The following is a 12668-nucleotide window of genomic DNA, read 5'->3' on the forward strand; positions in this document are numbered from 1 at the left end:
ATATGAACTGACATAAGATAGAACTTGGAATTAACTTGTCAGGCCTGGGCAGTGATTGATAAATTTGAGTACTCAAGACAAAAGGAGAGGCAGTTGAGGGGTTTTCTAGTTCTTCCACAGGGAGGGTTCATAGTGTGGGCTGTGCCCCAGGTGGTAGAAGGGTTATTTTCAGGATTATAGGTTTGAAGAGATTGCTGCTGTCACTCAGGTTTGGTGCACAACCCCTTTTTCCCTTCATGGAGCTGACCTAAGGCTGTGTTATGTAAGAGAGGAAAGGGTTGTCTCATGGGCAAGTCATGATTGAGGTAGGGGCAGTTTTGAAGGTCAACGCCTCACCACGACCACAGATAACCTGAAGCGTCCTCTGTAACGGAGGTGGGAGTGCAGAGGTTGGGGTGGTACCTTGAGAAAGGGCCTCCCAGGGTGTTGGAGGCAGTGAAGATGAAGAGTGGGAATCCACGGGCAGCGCGAATAGGGTAAGTTGGGAGATCATGTGACCAAGTTTAGAGGAATTCAAGGTCAGCTCGGGCCCGCCGGCCCACTCATTACTCTGGCATCCAGATGCCAGGGGCGCGGGTAACCGCAGCACTGAGAAAAGGTGGCTCCATCAAAAAGGCAGGGCGCGGGAAGTCCGAAGTTTTCCCGCCGCCGCTGAGGGCGTGACCCCTGACGTCAGGGTTCCGCCTTCACAAAGCGGACCGGCGGGCTCCGCCCTTACCAAGATGGCGACACTCGCGGGACCGGAAAGCGTTAGTAGGTTTCGCCTTTACCCTGTCTCCGAGGTGTGGGCGGGGCTGCTCTGCGGAGTGCGCCCGCCCCTTCCGCCGTGCCCCGCGAGGCGCTGTGGCGTCACGGGGGTCCGCCCCTACCCCTCCTCTTCCGGGTTCCTGAGTCGCGTGCGTCGGCAACGGTAGTGACGCGTACTGCCGAGAGGATGGCGGACTCCGGCTTGCGCCGCGTGGTTCCCAGCGACCTGTATCCCCTCGTGCTCGGCTTTCTGCGCGATAACCAGCTCTCGGACGTGGCCAATAAGTTCGCCAAGGCAACAGGCGCTGTGAGTCCCGGGCATGATTCATGGGCGGGGGTGGGATGACCACAGGGCTCCGGGCCCTGACATGCTTAGGTTTGCAGGTAGGGAGGTCTGTGGGGTCCGCCAGCCCAGTGTCTGCCAGGCCTTTGTGCCGAGCTCTCGACGGTGGCCGGAAAGCCTGGAGTCTCGGCGTCTCTTCCACGATGTCTCACTACGTGGCGCTGAGCTTTGTTGCTTTTTTTCTGGTGAGAGGGGCGGCGGTGGCAGCGTGGGAACCTCGTGGCCTAGGTCACGTGGCTGGCGGAGTGCGGCGAGGCGGCAGCGTCGTGCCCCACCGGAGGCAGTGGAGGCTCCTGGTTCTTTCTTTGGGCCTTATGTTGGCTGTTGCCGACCGTGACTTGGCCTTAACTCTCAATCGAATTTACCCGGGACTCAAAAAATAAGTAAAATTGCTTTAGAAATAATGAAGGCTGGGATTTTTGTTATTAAAGAAGAAAATGAACGAGTAGAGGCAGGGTTCTGCTGAAGCAGGATTGAGCATCATAGCTCTCTCTGCCAAGCAGGCATAGCTGTTGGCTTGAATCTTTGACTTCTGGCATCAGACAAGTCTAGGTTTGGGAACAGCCTCTGCCACTTTTGAAATGTATGATCCAGGCAGCTTGCTTAACGTCCCTGAATCTGTTTCTACTTCTATGGGGATGTCATCATCCACTTTATAGGATTTTTGTGAGTTTCAGTAACATGATATGTACATATACAAAGTGGCAATACCGGTGCCTGGTGCTCAGGAAGCATCAGTGAGTGAAAGCTGTTATCTTAGTTATCGTACCTTAGGATGTTCTAAAAACAAGTAAAAGGAAGATGACCGGGAATGTGAAAGGTTTGGAATCTACATCTCAAGGAGAGCAGACATGACTGCATGAGAAAACACCTTGAGGGTAGAGTGGAGTGGTATGGTAGTCCTTAGCGGTCTTAGTCTTTGATTAAGAAGATAAGCTTGTTCTTTGTGGTAGAATCAGGCTACGCAAGTTGAGAGTCAGATCGGCCTCAGAAAGGGCTGCCTTAAGCTGGGACAGCCTGCCATGTGATCTGATACAGCTGCTTTCATATTGGAACTGTTTTGACTGTTAGGGAGGCTGAAGAGAGTGGGCTGGATGGAATTGGGCCTTTCAGAATCAGAAATCTTTTTTATGTGACAAAAAACTAATCTCTGTGGAGGGTTTACTAAGGGCAAGATGCTATTTCCAGGTGCTAAGCCCCTTATATGCATTATTTCTTATCTTCTCAACAAGTTAATAAGATGTGTAGTGTCATCTATCTTATAGGGAAGGAAACAGTCTCAGAAAGATTAAATGATTTATTTTTCTTTTAATTTTTATTTATTTATTTATTTTTGGCTGCATTGGTTTGTTGCGGTGCGCGGGCTTCTCATTGTGGTGGCTTCTCTTGTGGAGCATGGGCTGTAGGTGCGCGGGCTTCAGTAGTTGTGGTACGCAGGCTCAGTAGTTGTGGCTCGAGGGCTCTAGAGCACAGGTTCAGTAGTTGTGGCACACGGGTTTAGTTGCTCTGCGGCATGTGGGATCTTCCTGGACCAGGGCTCGAACCCATGTCCCATGCATTGGCAGGTGGATTCTTAACCACTGCGCCACCAGGGAAGTCCCAGATTAAGTGATTTGCTCAGGGTCACACGTTAATAATTGGCAGAGGTGAGTTTCACATCTACTCATCTAACTTTGAGCCTGTATTTTTGTATATACTGTAATGCCTTGCCATTTTTTTGGACACCAACTTATAATCTATAATCAGTGTAATAGCTGAATGCAATTCTGTACTGAATATGTAACATAGATTTTTACTAATCTTCTCTTGGAGGATGGTTTCCAGTGATTTGGAATTATAAACCATGTTGCCGCAAACATCCTCCTGTGTAGATGTTTGTTTCATGGGTAAGGATAAATTCTTAGATAGTACACTGTTAGAGTAAAGGGAATGCATATTTTTAAAGGCTTTGATAAATAGGATTGACAGGTGGGGGAATAGATAGATGGTGCCAGAGACTACAGGGATAGCCCAAGTTTTTGATACCAAAAACTGGGAAGTGCATAAATAGAATATTTTTCTCCTAATTTATGCAAGTAGGAGAAGTCTTACAGAGATGTAACATTTATATCAAATTAAAACTTTCTTACCCTGCTCTCTCTCTTTTCTCTTACAGACCCAGCAGGATGCCAATGCCTCTTCCCTCTTGGACATCTATAGTTTCTGGCTCAAGTAAGTCTTCTCTGTGCTAGTGTGGCTGTTTTCTCCCCCCAAGTAGGCTGGACTGTGTTCTTTGGTTTGGGAAGGTCCTGATTCCCCAGGAGTTAGCCTAATCTACCTCAACAGGTCCACCAAGGCCCCAAAGCGGAAGTTACAGGCAAATGGACCAGTGACTAAGAAGGTTAAGAAGAAGACTTCATCCAGTGACAGCAGTGAGGACAGCAGCGAGGAGGAAAAAGCCCAGGGGCCTCCTGCTAAGAAAGCTGGTAAGACCCAGCAGGGAGTTGTGGTTCCAGGAAAAGGATTTGGAGCCTGTCTGTGCTAAATGGCTGATTCTTACTGGTACCTGTACTTTTGTTCAGCTGTACCTGCCAAGCGAGCCAGTCTGCTTCAGCATCCTGGAAAGGCTGCAGTCAAGGCATCAGAGAGCAGCAGCAGCAGTGAAGAATCCAGTGATGATGAGGAAGAGGACAAAAAGAAAAAGCCTGTCCAGGTTTGCAACTTTGAGAAGGAAAGGGATTGCTAAGGGATTGGAAAGAAGAAACTAAAATCTTGGCTTTTAGCTTGATGGCGTTAGGTATATAACAGGTGATTACATGGTTTTTCAGGGAGGTTGTAGAAGTAGGAGGTTTGGGAAGGATTATGTGAGGTTGAAGTTGAGCCCTGAATCTAGAGGAAATTCAACCTGTTCTGCTTCCCTGGCAGTATTGGGTTTCTCTGGGATACTGTCAGGGACTCCAAGAGTAAGAGAATATGTTTTGTGGACAGGTACAGGGAACTCTAGACAGGAAATGGCAGGGACAAGGCCTAAAAAAGGAGGCACCTAGGAAGCTTTCTACCTTAGGATGTCCTTTGGGTGCCCTGAAACTCTTGCTGATTCTCCTGGTTGTGTGTTTTCTCACAGAAGGGAGTTAAACCCCAAGCCAAGACAGTCAAAGCTCCTCCTAAGAAGGCCAAGAGCTCTGATTCTGATTCTGACTCAAGCTCAGAGGATGAGGTGCCAAAGAACCAGAAGCCAAAGACAACACCCGTGGCAGCTAAAGCTCAGGCTAAAGCCCCAGCCAAACCAGGTATTGTTTATGTTCCTAGGAGGCTGGACTGGGGACCAGGTTGCCCTGGGGACTGATGTGAAAATTCCTTAATTCAGCACAGGAGTGAAATGGCACTGGTTGTTGAACTAGAGGTATTGACTGGTGTCATTTTTTTTTAAAAAGAAACATTTTCCTAGTAAGTAAAAAGTTTTATAGTTAGGGACTAGTAACTACAGAAATAGTCTGCAGTGAGGGAAAACATGTTTTAAAGACTTCAGAGGGCATATTCAAATAATTTGCATCATATCATTTTTTGGAAGACAGGTTTATTCCTGAAATTGGGCAAGAAATTCATCCTTTGATGTAGTAAACCACAGCATTCTCCTTCATGCTTCCTCCAAAGGCAAGAGAATTGACAGACTCCTAAGTTCCGCGCTAATAGTTCCATGCTAATAGTTCCGCGCAACATTTGCCACAATAGTGTCTGTCAAAGTGGCTGGCCGTGGAAACTCCAGCATCGCATTCATCTGAAGGGCACTCCTGACGCAGACTACTGATTTTGCCATTTTCATCCACCTTACAGTATTTCAGGACAGCCAGCTTAGCCTTCTTTCTCTTATGCTTGTTCTTCTTGGGAGTGGTGTAAGACTTCTTCCTTTTCTTAGCACCATCACGAAGTCTCCACACAGATGAATGGACTCTTTTTTTCTTTTTTTTAAAATTTATTTAGTTTATTTTTGGCTGCGTTGGGTCTCCGTTGCTGCATGCGGGCTTTCTCTAGTTGCGGCGAGTGGGGGCTACTCTTCGTTGTGGTGTGCGGGCTTCTCATTGCAGTGGCTTCTCTTGTTGTGGAGCATGGGCTCTAGGTGAGCAGTCATAGTTGTGGTGCACGGGCTTAGTTGCTCTGCAGCATGTGGGATCTTCCCGGACCAGAGCTCGAACCCGTGTCCCCTGCATTGGCAGGCGGATTCTTAATCAATGCGCCACCAGGGAAGCCCTGGTGGACTCCTTTTGAATGTTGTAGTCAGACGAAGTATGGCCATCCTCCAGTTGCTTGCCAGCAAAGATCAGTCTTTGCTGGTTAGGAGGGATTCCTTCTTTATCCTGGATCTTGGCCTTTACATTTTCTATTGTATCTGAAGGTTCAACCTTGAGAGTGATGGTCTTCCCTGTCAGGGTCTTCATGAAAATCTGCATCTTGACGGCGGCGCCACTGCAGATGGCGGATCCGAAAGCTGTCTGTATACTCGCTTACATTATTTCTTTTTTCTTAGGTACACCAGCTCGGCCAGCACCTAAAGTGGTCAACGGCAAAGCAGCTGGTAGTAATAGCAGCAGCAGCAGTAGCAGCAGCAGCAGTGATGATGACTCGGAGGAGGAGAAGGCAGCAGCCGTATCTAAGAAGGTATGGGCCTTAATTTCTACCAGGGAAGAAGGGACTGGGGACGGAGGTGGTTGGGGGGTCTCCATTGCATGGCGGGATTGGTTGGGTCAGTATTTTCCTGTGGTAATTGATTTTCTCTGTGTGATGCAGACTGTACCTAAAAAGCAAGTTGTGGCCAAGGCCCCAGTGAAAGCAGCTGCCGCTCCTGCCCAAAAGAGTTCCAGCAGTGAGGACTCCTCCAGTGAGGAGGAGGAGGAGGAAGAGCAGAAGAAAAAACCCATGAAGAAAAAACCAGGTGACTGGACACGGGGAGTCAAGCTGCACGACTGTGACCAGGGCCCAATGGCAGGAGGACCTCTGCAGTCACCACGTGGACCTTGGCATGTGTCAGCCAGCTTCTCCCAGAGAGAGGAGAAAGCCACGTTGCCTTTTATAACCTAGACTCAGAAATGGCATGCCATCATCTCTGCCGTAGTCTATTTGTTAGAAATGAGTCACTAATCCTAGCCCACCCTCAAGGGATAGGGAATTAAGCTCCATTTCTAGAAGGAAGCAGTATCAAAGAATTTGTGTACATATTTTAAAATCACCACACTGTCCCTTTTAAACAGGTCCCTATAGTTCAGTTCCCCCGCCTTCTGTTCCCCCACCCAAGAAGTCCCTGGGAATTCAGGCTCCCAAGAAAGCTGCAGAGAGGCAGCAGCCTGTGGAGAGCAGTGAGGACAGCAGCGACGAGTCTGGTGAGTCATCATCACCTGTGGTGAGTGGGTCTGGGGAGCGTATGAGGAGTAGGGAGGGAAATGCTTCTGTCCCTTCTGCTTTTTTTTTTTGGCTGCGCCGTGTGGCTTTTGGGATCTCAGTTCCCTCGCCAGGGACTGAACCCAGGCCACAGCACTGAAAGCCTGGAATCCTGACCACTAGGCCACCAGGGAACTCCCTGCATCCTTCTTTTCATTGCCCCTGGTTGGGTTGGGACTCTGGACCCAGCCTAATGCCATAGGTTCTTTCCAGATTCAAGTGCTGAGGAAGAAAAGAGACCCCCAGCTAAGGCAGTCATCTCCAAAGCAACTACTAAACCAGCTCCAGCAAAGAAGGCAGCAGAGAGCTCTTCAGACAGCTCAGGTAAGGCATAGGAGGCCCTCAGGGCAGTGGGAGCTCCAAGGGCTCCCCTCAGTCTGATTTGGGGAGATACTCACTCCATTCTCTCTGTCTAGACTCCGACAGTTCTGAGGATGAAGCTCCTGCTAAGCCAGCCAGTACCACCAAGAATTCCTCAGGTAAGCCAGCTGCCACTCCCAAGCAGTCTGCGGTTAAGCCAGCTACAACTCCCAAGCAGCCTGCAGCCAGTGGCCAGAAGCCTCTGACCAGAAAGGCTGATAGCACCTCCAGTGAGGAGGAGAGCAGTTCTAGTGAGGAGGAGAAGACAAAGAAGAATGTAGCCACCCCTAAGTCCAAGGTGATGGCCAAAGCAGCTCCCTCTTTGCCTGCCAAGCAGGCCTCTCAGGGTGGTGGGGACAGCAGCTCTGATTCAGACAGCTCCAGCAGCGAGGAAGACGAGGAAGAGAAGACGCCTAAACCCCCAGCCAAAAAGAAGCCACAGAAGGCAGGGGGAACTGTAGCCCCTTCCAAACCAGCCTCTGTGAAGAAAGCAAAGGCCGAGAGCAGCAGCACTTCTTCCTCTGAGGACTCCAGTGAGGAGGAGGAAGAGGAGAAGCCCAAGGGCAAGGGCACTCCAAGACCACAAACCCCCAAGGCCAATGGCACCTCTGCACTGACTGCCCAGAATGGAAAAGCAGACAAGGACAGCAACGAGGAGGAGGAGGGCAAGAAAAAGGCAGCAGTGGCAGTCGCTAAGCCAGGTCTGTATCCAAAGAACCTGCCTCCTGGGTTTGTCCCCCAAATCAGGATGGGCTCTACTCTTGGGGTGGGATAGGGAGCCGAGGCCCGTGACTGGCTTCCAGTTAGTTGGAGGCCCTCAGTGTGGGACCCTGGGAGGAGGGACAGGAAACTGGTCTCCTGAGTCTGGCTTTTTGTTTTGTAGGTTCAGGAAAGAAGTGGAAGCAGAATGAGGCTGCTAAGGAGGCAGAGACTCCTCCAGCCAAGAAGATAAAGCCCCAGACCCCCAACACATTTCCTAAAAGGAAGAAAGTAAGTTGTCTTATTTTCCTCTCAGGAGCCAGCGTTTAGAGTAGAAAGAAAAATTGCAGAGCACCTTGACAGCTCTTTGCCTGGCCTGGCATATGTGCTGTGGGTGTAGCTCAGGAGGGCTTTCGTGTTACATGACCACTCCATCCTCAATTTCCTTCTTCATTCTTCTCTAGGGAGAACGAAGGGGATCCTCCCCATTCCGAAGGATCAGGGAGGAGGAGATCAAGGTGGATGCCCGAGTGGCAGACAATTCCTTTGACGCCAAGGTGAGGAGAGAGAGGGTCTTCACCATTCTTGAGGGGGTGGGGTGAGAGAGAGGATAGCTTTTGGTTCCGGTTGGTAGGAGGTTCTCTGGGTTCGGGTTGGCTGGAGCAGGGAGAAGAAACTGACAGGGCCCTGGCATTGTCCTTCTGTGTGCTAACCACCTGTCTCTACTTACCAGCAGGGTGCAACTGGAGACTGGGGGGAGCGAGCCAATCAAGTTCTGAAGTTCACCAAAGGCAAATCCTTCCGGCACGAGAAAACCAAGAAGAAGCGGGGCAGCTACCGGGGAGGCTCCATCTCTGTCCAAGTCAATTCTGTTAAGTTTGACAGCGAGTGACCGTGGACCATCTGTAGCACAGCAGGGGTGATGATCTGAGACCACTCACTTTCCCCAGTGGACCTGGGAACCCTCAGCTTTATCGGGGGAGGGTCTCGGTGAGGAGAGCAGTTTAGATTAGGTCTGAAGGCTTTGCATCGTAACATCCTCTAAGGTCCTTTTCTGTGTTTGTGGTTTTGTACAGATTTGTTTTTGAGTGTTGGGTAGCAAGGACAAGGTAAGGGGAGTGTTCTTTTTTAAGAAAAATAGTTTTAGTTGTCATTCTCCCTGTTTCGTGGAAGTTCTCATACTGAGAAATTTGTATATTTTACATTAAATCATTTCTTACTGATTTTTGTTGTGGTTTTCAGAGGTGGGTTCACAGATAAAAATCAGCTATCTTCCAAGATGTGGTAAAGGTCACATGTATGAATTTTTATAATTGGATAATTCTGTCTATGGGAGTGCTTGTGTTCACATTTCATCCTTCCTACCCCTCAGGGCCCTGGTGAGGGGCGGTTAAGAATGGTTAATGTATGTATCTGTTAAGCATGAACTATGTACCTCATTCGTGGGGTCTAGGACTGAAGTTTTCAGCCAGCATGGACTTACCTACTTTGGGGGATAAAATTTACTCTTTTGTTTCAGGCAAAATTCTGGTGTGGTGTGAATGCCGTGGGGTCAGTCTGAATATTGCGTTTGCTATAATTTTATTATTACATAATGTTTGCAATATATGTTTTTTAATTTAAAAGCATAAACTTTTTTATTGTTCAAAGACAATTTTTGATTGGCTTGACCCTTAAGAGTGTCGAATACTAAATTGAGGGCTACATCTTATTTTTTTACATTTTAGAGAACAAAATAGCATTAATTTAATCTGAAAAGCACATATCACTTGGTATTTCTGTCTTGGTAGCAGTGGTGACACAAAATTAGTTTCTTAGTTTCATTAACTCCTACATGGTTGGGAATCACTGATCAAGAAAGTGAAAGAAGAAAACCTATAATTAAAAACCTTAATCCTCAGTAGGAATTAGGTTACATTATTCAGGTGAATTTATAGGTAACCTGTAAATGGAGGATGAGAAGAATCGTTACAAAGCATTTTATCTGGTAATACTTGAGTTAGAGTGGTGTTGGGAGAGCATCCTAACAGGATTATTGTGTCTTGTAGTTGGTGCACGGGAGCAACTGATGTGCCCCCTTCAGAACCTTGACTCTCAGTAGCAGTGGAGGTAACAGTAAAAAACAGTGAGCAGAGATATGACTCTTAGGCCAAGCAGTCTGATCATAAAGCTGTAGGAGATGACTGTTGGCAGCGCTCAGCCAGAGTAAGATTGGGAGGAAAGTCAACGAGTTCTCCGAGTTCTCTGGGGCTGGTCTGTCCCTGTGTTGGGAAAGTGTGCCCTCGCTTTATGGATGAGGTGTAACTTAAGGTTAGCTTCCCCTTGTTTGGGTTCCACAGATAACCTGGTTTTCTGTGTCACTGCCTCTAGGAAGAAAATGTGCTCTTCACGCTGACATACGTATTCAGTCTGCATGGTAAAAGTTCTACATCTTACTAAAAAATAATAAGCTGGCTGGTTTATAATGTATCTTGGGAGTTTTATTAATGTGAGTCCAAAGCTCTCCCACCTCCACTCGGAACAACTTGGGTGCCAGTTGGAGGGCTGGGGCCCAGACCTGTGGGTTCACTGTGGAGCCTTCTTGACTATTCCTTAGCTCATGGTACCTTGTCTCATGGTGCCTTGTCCAGGCAATAGACCAGCCTGTGCGTAGTCTAAATTGGGGATTGGCAAAATGGCCCATGGGCCAGATCCAGTCCATGGCTTGTTTTTGTGTTGCTCAGGAGCTAAGAATGCTTTTACATTTTTTAAAGGGCTTTAAAAAAAAAAACGTGACAGACTTTATGTGACCACAAAGGATATAATGTTTACTATCTGGCCTTTTACAGTTTGCAAAACCCTGGCCTAAATCAGTGATTTCACAACACTGGCTGAAAATTAGAATTATCTGGGGATCTTTTAAAAACACTGATACCCAGGGACCCATCTGCTGATCGGTTGAATCAGATCCTGGTGCTCTCTGGTGGATTCTGGGAGTTAAGATTTTTTAAAGCTCCTAGGTGATTCTAAAGAGCAACCAGAGCTGAAAACCACTAATCTAAGAGTATCTGAAAAGAAATGAGTTGGTAATTTTTCTTTCCTCCCCTTATGCTTTCATTTTCAAATGTACTTGTTAAATCTAATAGTATAAAGTAAAAATTAAATTTCCGTTTTATCCCCGTTTTCTGGGACTTGATTCTTTTGTCTCTTTCCAGGGAGTTCCTCTGTGTGTACTACTACATGCATCCTCTCCCCTTTCTCCTCACACATATGGAGTAGCTTGCTATATGCAGTGTTTCATAACTTTGGAGCTCATTTTTAATGACCCCATTGTATGGAAGTAGCATAGATTATTTTAAGTAGTACCTTATTGGTAGCTGTTCAGGTTGTTTTAGTGTTTTGTTATTATAAATAGTGCCATAGTGAATATTTTATACGTGAGACTTTGAGTATTCATGTGGGTACTTTTATAGGGAATAGTTTAAGAGTGATTGTTGGGTCAAAGGATGTGTACGTTTAACGTTTGTTCATCATTGCTCTGCAAAACCATTGTACCAACTTGTAGTTCCAACAACACTTTATGAAAGTACCTCTTTGCTTGCCCTCTTGCCAACACTTAACCAAGTTGATCGTTGCCACTCGGGTAAATGATAATGCTCAGTTTTTTAAAATTGTGGTATAAAACAACATTAAAGTTGCCATCTTAACCACTTTTAAGTGTATAGTTCATTAGTGTTAGTACTGACATTGTTTTGCAACAGATTGCTATGATTTTGACTACTTTAGATATTTCATATGAGTGGAATTAGACTGTATTTGTCCTTTTGTGACTGGCTTATTTCACTTAGCATAATGTCCTCAAGGTTTACTCATGTTGTAACACGTGGCAGGATTTCCTTTTTCAAGGCTGCATGATATTCCATTGTATGTATATACCACATTTAATTTACCCATTTCATTGTTTCAGGGACCTGAATTCCTACCTATGCTGATGGGTTCTGGCAGTGTTGCTGAAATCCACATGTTAAGTGAATCACACACATGATGGCTCATGCCCATCTGCAGTGTACCTCATATGGACACAAAGCAGGAAACTTTCCAATATCCTTTTGTGGCTTTATGTTTCACAGGTTATATCCTCACTGCCGCCCAACCCTGTTAGGTGGATATTAACTAGATCATGGTATCTCAACCTTAGTATTTGGGGGCTCTGAAATACTAAGAGTGTTTGAGTGCCTACTATGTACCAGCCATAGAACTCCCTGAGAGCTCAGTGTCTAATAGGGGAAGTCAGAGACGGGAACAGTTCTGTACACCATGCTGAGTCCTGTCACCAAGGGCCAGAGTAGCACCCCCAAGGGGACAGCAACAAAAGACTGACCTTGGCCCAGGATTCTGAGGAGAGTAGCAGCTGCCAGTGTGAAGAAGGCACATACCATGCAAGGAAGAGGAAATGTTTCCACTGGGAGAAGAGAGCCTTTAGGGTGGATCAGGTAGGTGGAGGGTGTGTGGTAAGTAGGGGCAGGATAATACTGTCTGAGGATTCAATAGTAATGGCCTTTTGTACCCAAGTGAGGAGTTAATACTTTATTTTGTTCTCCTGAGTGTGTTAGGGTATTGCTAGTCCAATGCAGTGCTCCTGGCACTAAATACAGCTGCAGGGAAAGCAAAGCCCCTACTGACAACTGAGTTCTCATCCCCTGCCTCATGCAAAGCTGGCTTAAGCTGTCTGCAATTACTGAAGAGGCCAGTCGGTGGGGCCCTTGCACACTGCAGGGAGCTGGACTCTAGTTGAAGCTTGGCATTCTTACCCCACTTACATTCAACAAATTCGGAGCACCTGCTATGAGCCTTTGGATACAGAGATGAATAAGACATAGGCCCTCATTTGAGGACCCTTGGTTCTGGAGAGTGGAGAGGAGAGTCTGTCATCTATGAGAGGTCATCTGTTACCTGAAAACCAGCAACAGGCAACATGGCTCATAGAAGAACCCAGATGTTCATGTGGAACTCCCAACTTTCCCCTCAGGTCCAACAGGGCACGGGAGCGCCCATAAGGGGGGCCAGCCACAGGTCCCACTGCTTATGGAAACTGCAGACCTGTGTCCTTCCTATGCCTGGGAGCTCA

General features: G+C 47.2%; 1 protein-coding gene across 2 annotated transcripts; it reads left to right on the forward strand.

Moving 5' to 3' along the window:
* The first annotated feature begins 882 nt into the window (after positions 1-882).
* Positions 883-11250, forward strand: NOLC1 (nucleolar and coiled-body phosphoprotein 1). 2 transcript variants are annotated; one of them, XM_068548441.1, is made up of 13 exons: positions 883-1054; positions 3246-3301; positions 3416-3555; positions 3652-3782; positions 4194-4359; positions 5595-5725; positions 5855-5999; positions 6316-6444; positions 6716-6826; positions 6919-7563; positions 7746-7852; positions 8026-8118; positions 8298-11250. In XM_068548441.1, exons 1-13 carry the CDS (start codon positions 935-937, stop codon positions 8451-8453), a joined length of 2130 nt encoding a protein of 709 aa, XP_068404542.1. In that variant the 5' UTR covers positions 883-934; the 3' UTR covers positions 8454-11250. The 2 variants fall into 2 exon arrangements, with proteins under 2 accessions (XP_068404542.1, XP_068404541.1); XM_068548440.1 differs by having other exon boundaries at positions 884-1054; positions 8295-11250.
* The last annotated feature ends 1418 nt before the right edge of the window (positions 11251-12668 follow it).

This window comes from Eschrichtius robustus, chromosome 7, assembly GCF_028021215.1.
Source record: "Eschrichtius robustus isolate mEscRob2 chromosome 7, mEscRob2.pri, whole genome shotgun sequence".
NCBI lineage: Eukaryota > Metazoa > Chordata > Mammalia > Artiodactyla > Eschrichtiidae > Eschrichtius > Eschrichtius robustus.

Coding starts and splice junctions, on each gene's coding strand:
- NOLC1 (XM_068548440.1), top strand. CDS start 935: ATGGCGGACTCCGGCTTGCGCCGCGTGGTTCCCAGCGACCTGTATCCC. Junction 3,783..4,193: donor AAAAGAAAAAGCCTGTCCAG/GTTTGCAACTTT, acceptor GTTTTCTCACAG/AAGGGAGTTAAACCCCAAGC. Junction 6,827..6,918: donor GAGCTCTTCAGACAGCTCAG/GTAAGGCATAGG, acceptor CTCTCTGTCTAG/ACTCCGACAGTTCTGAGGAT.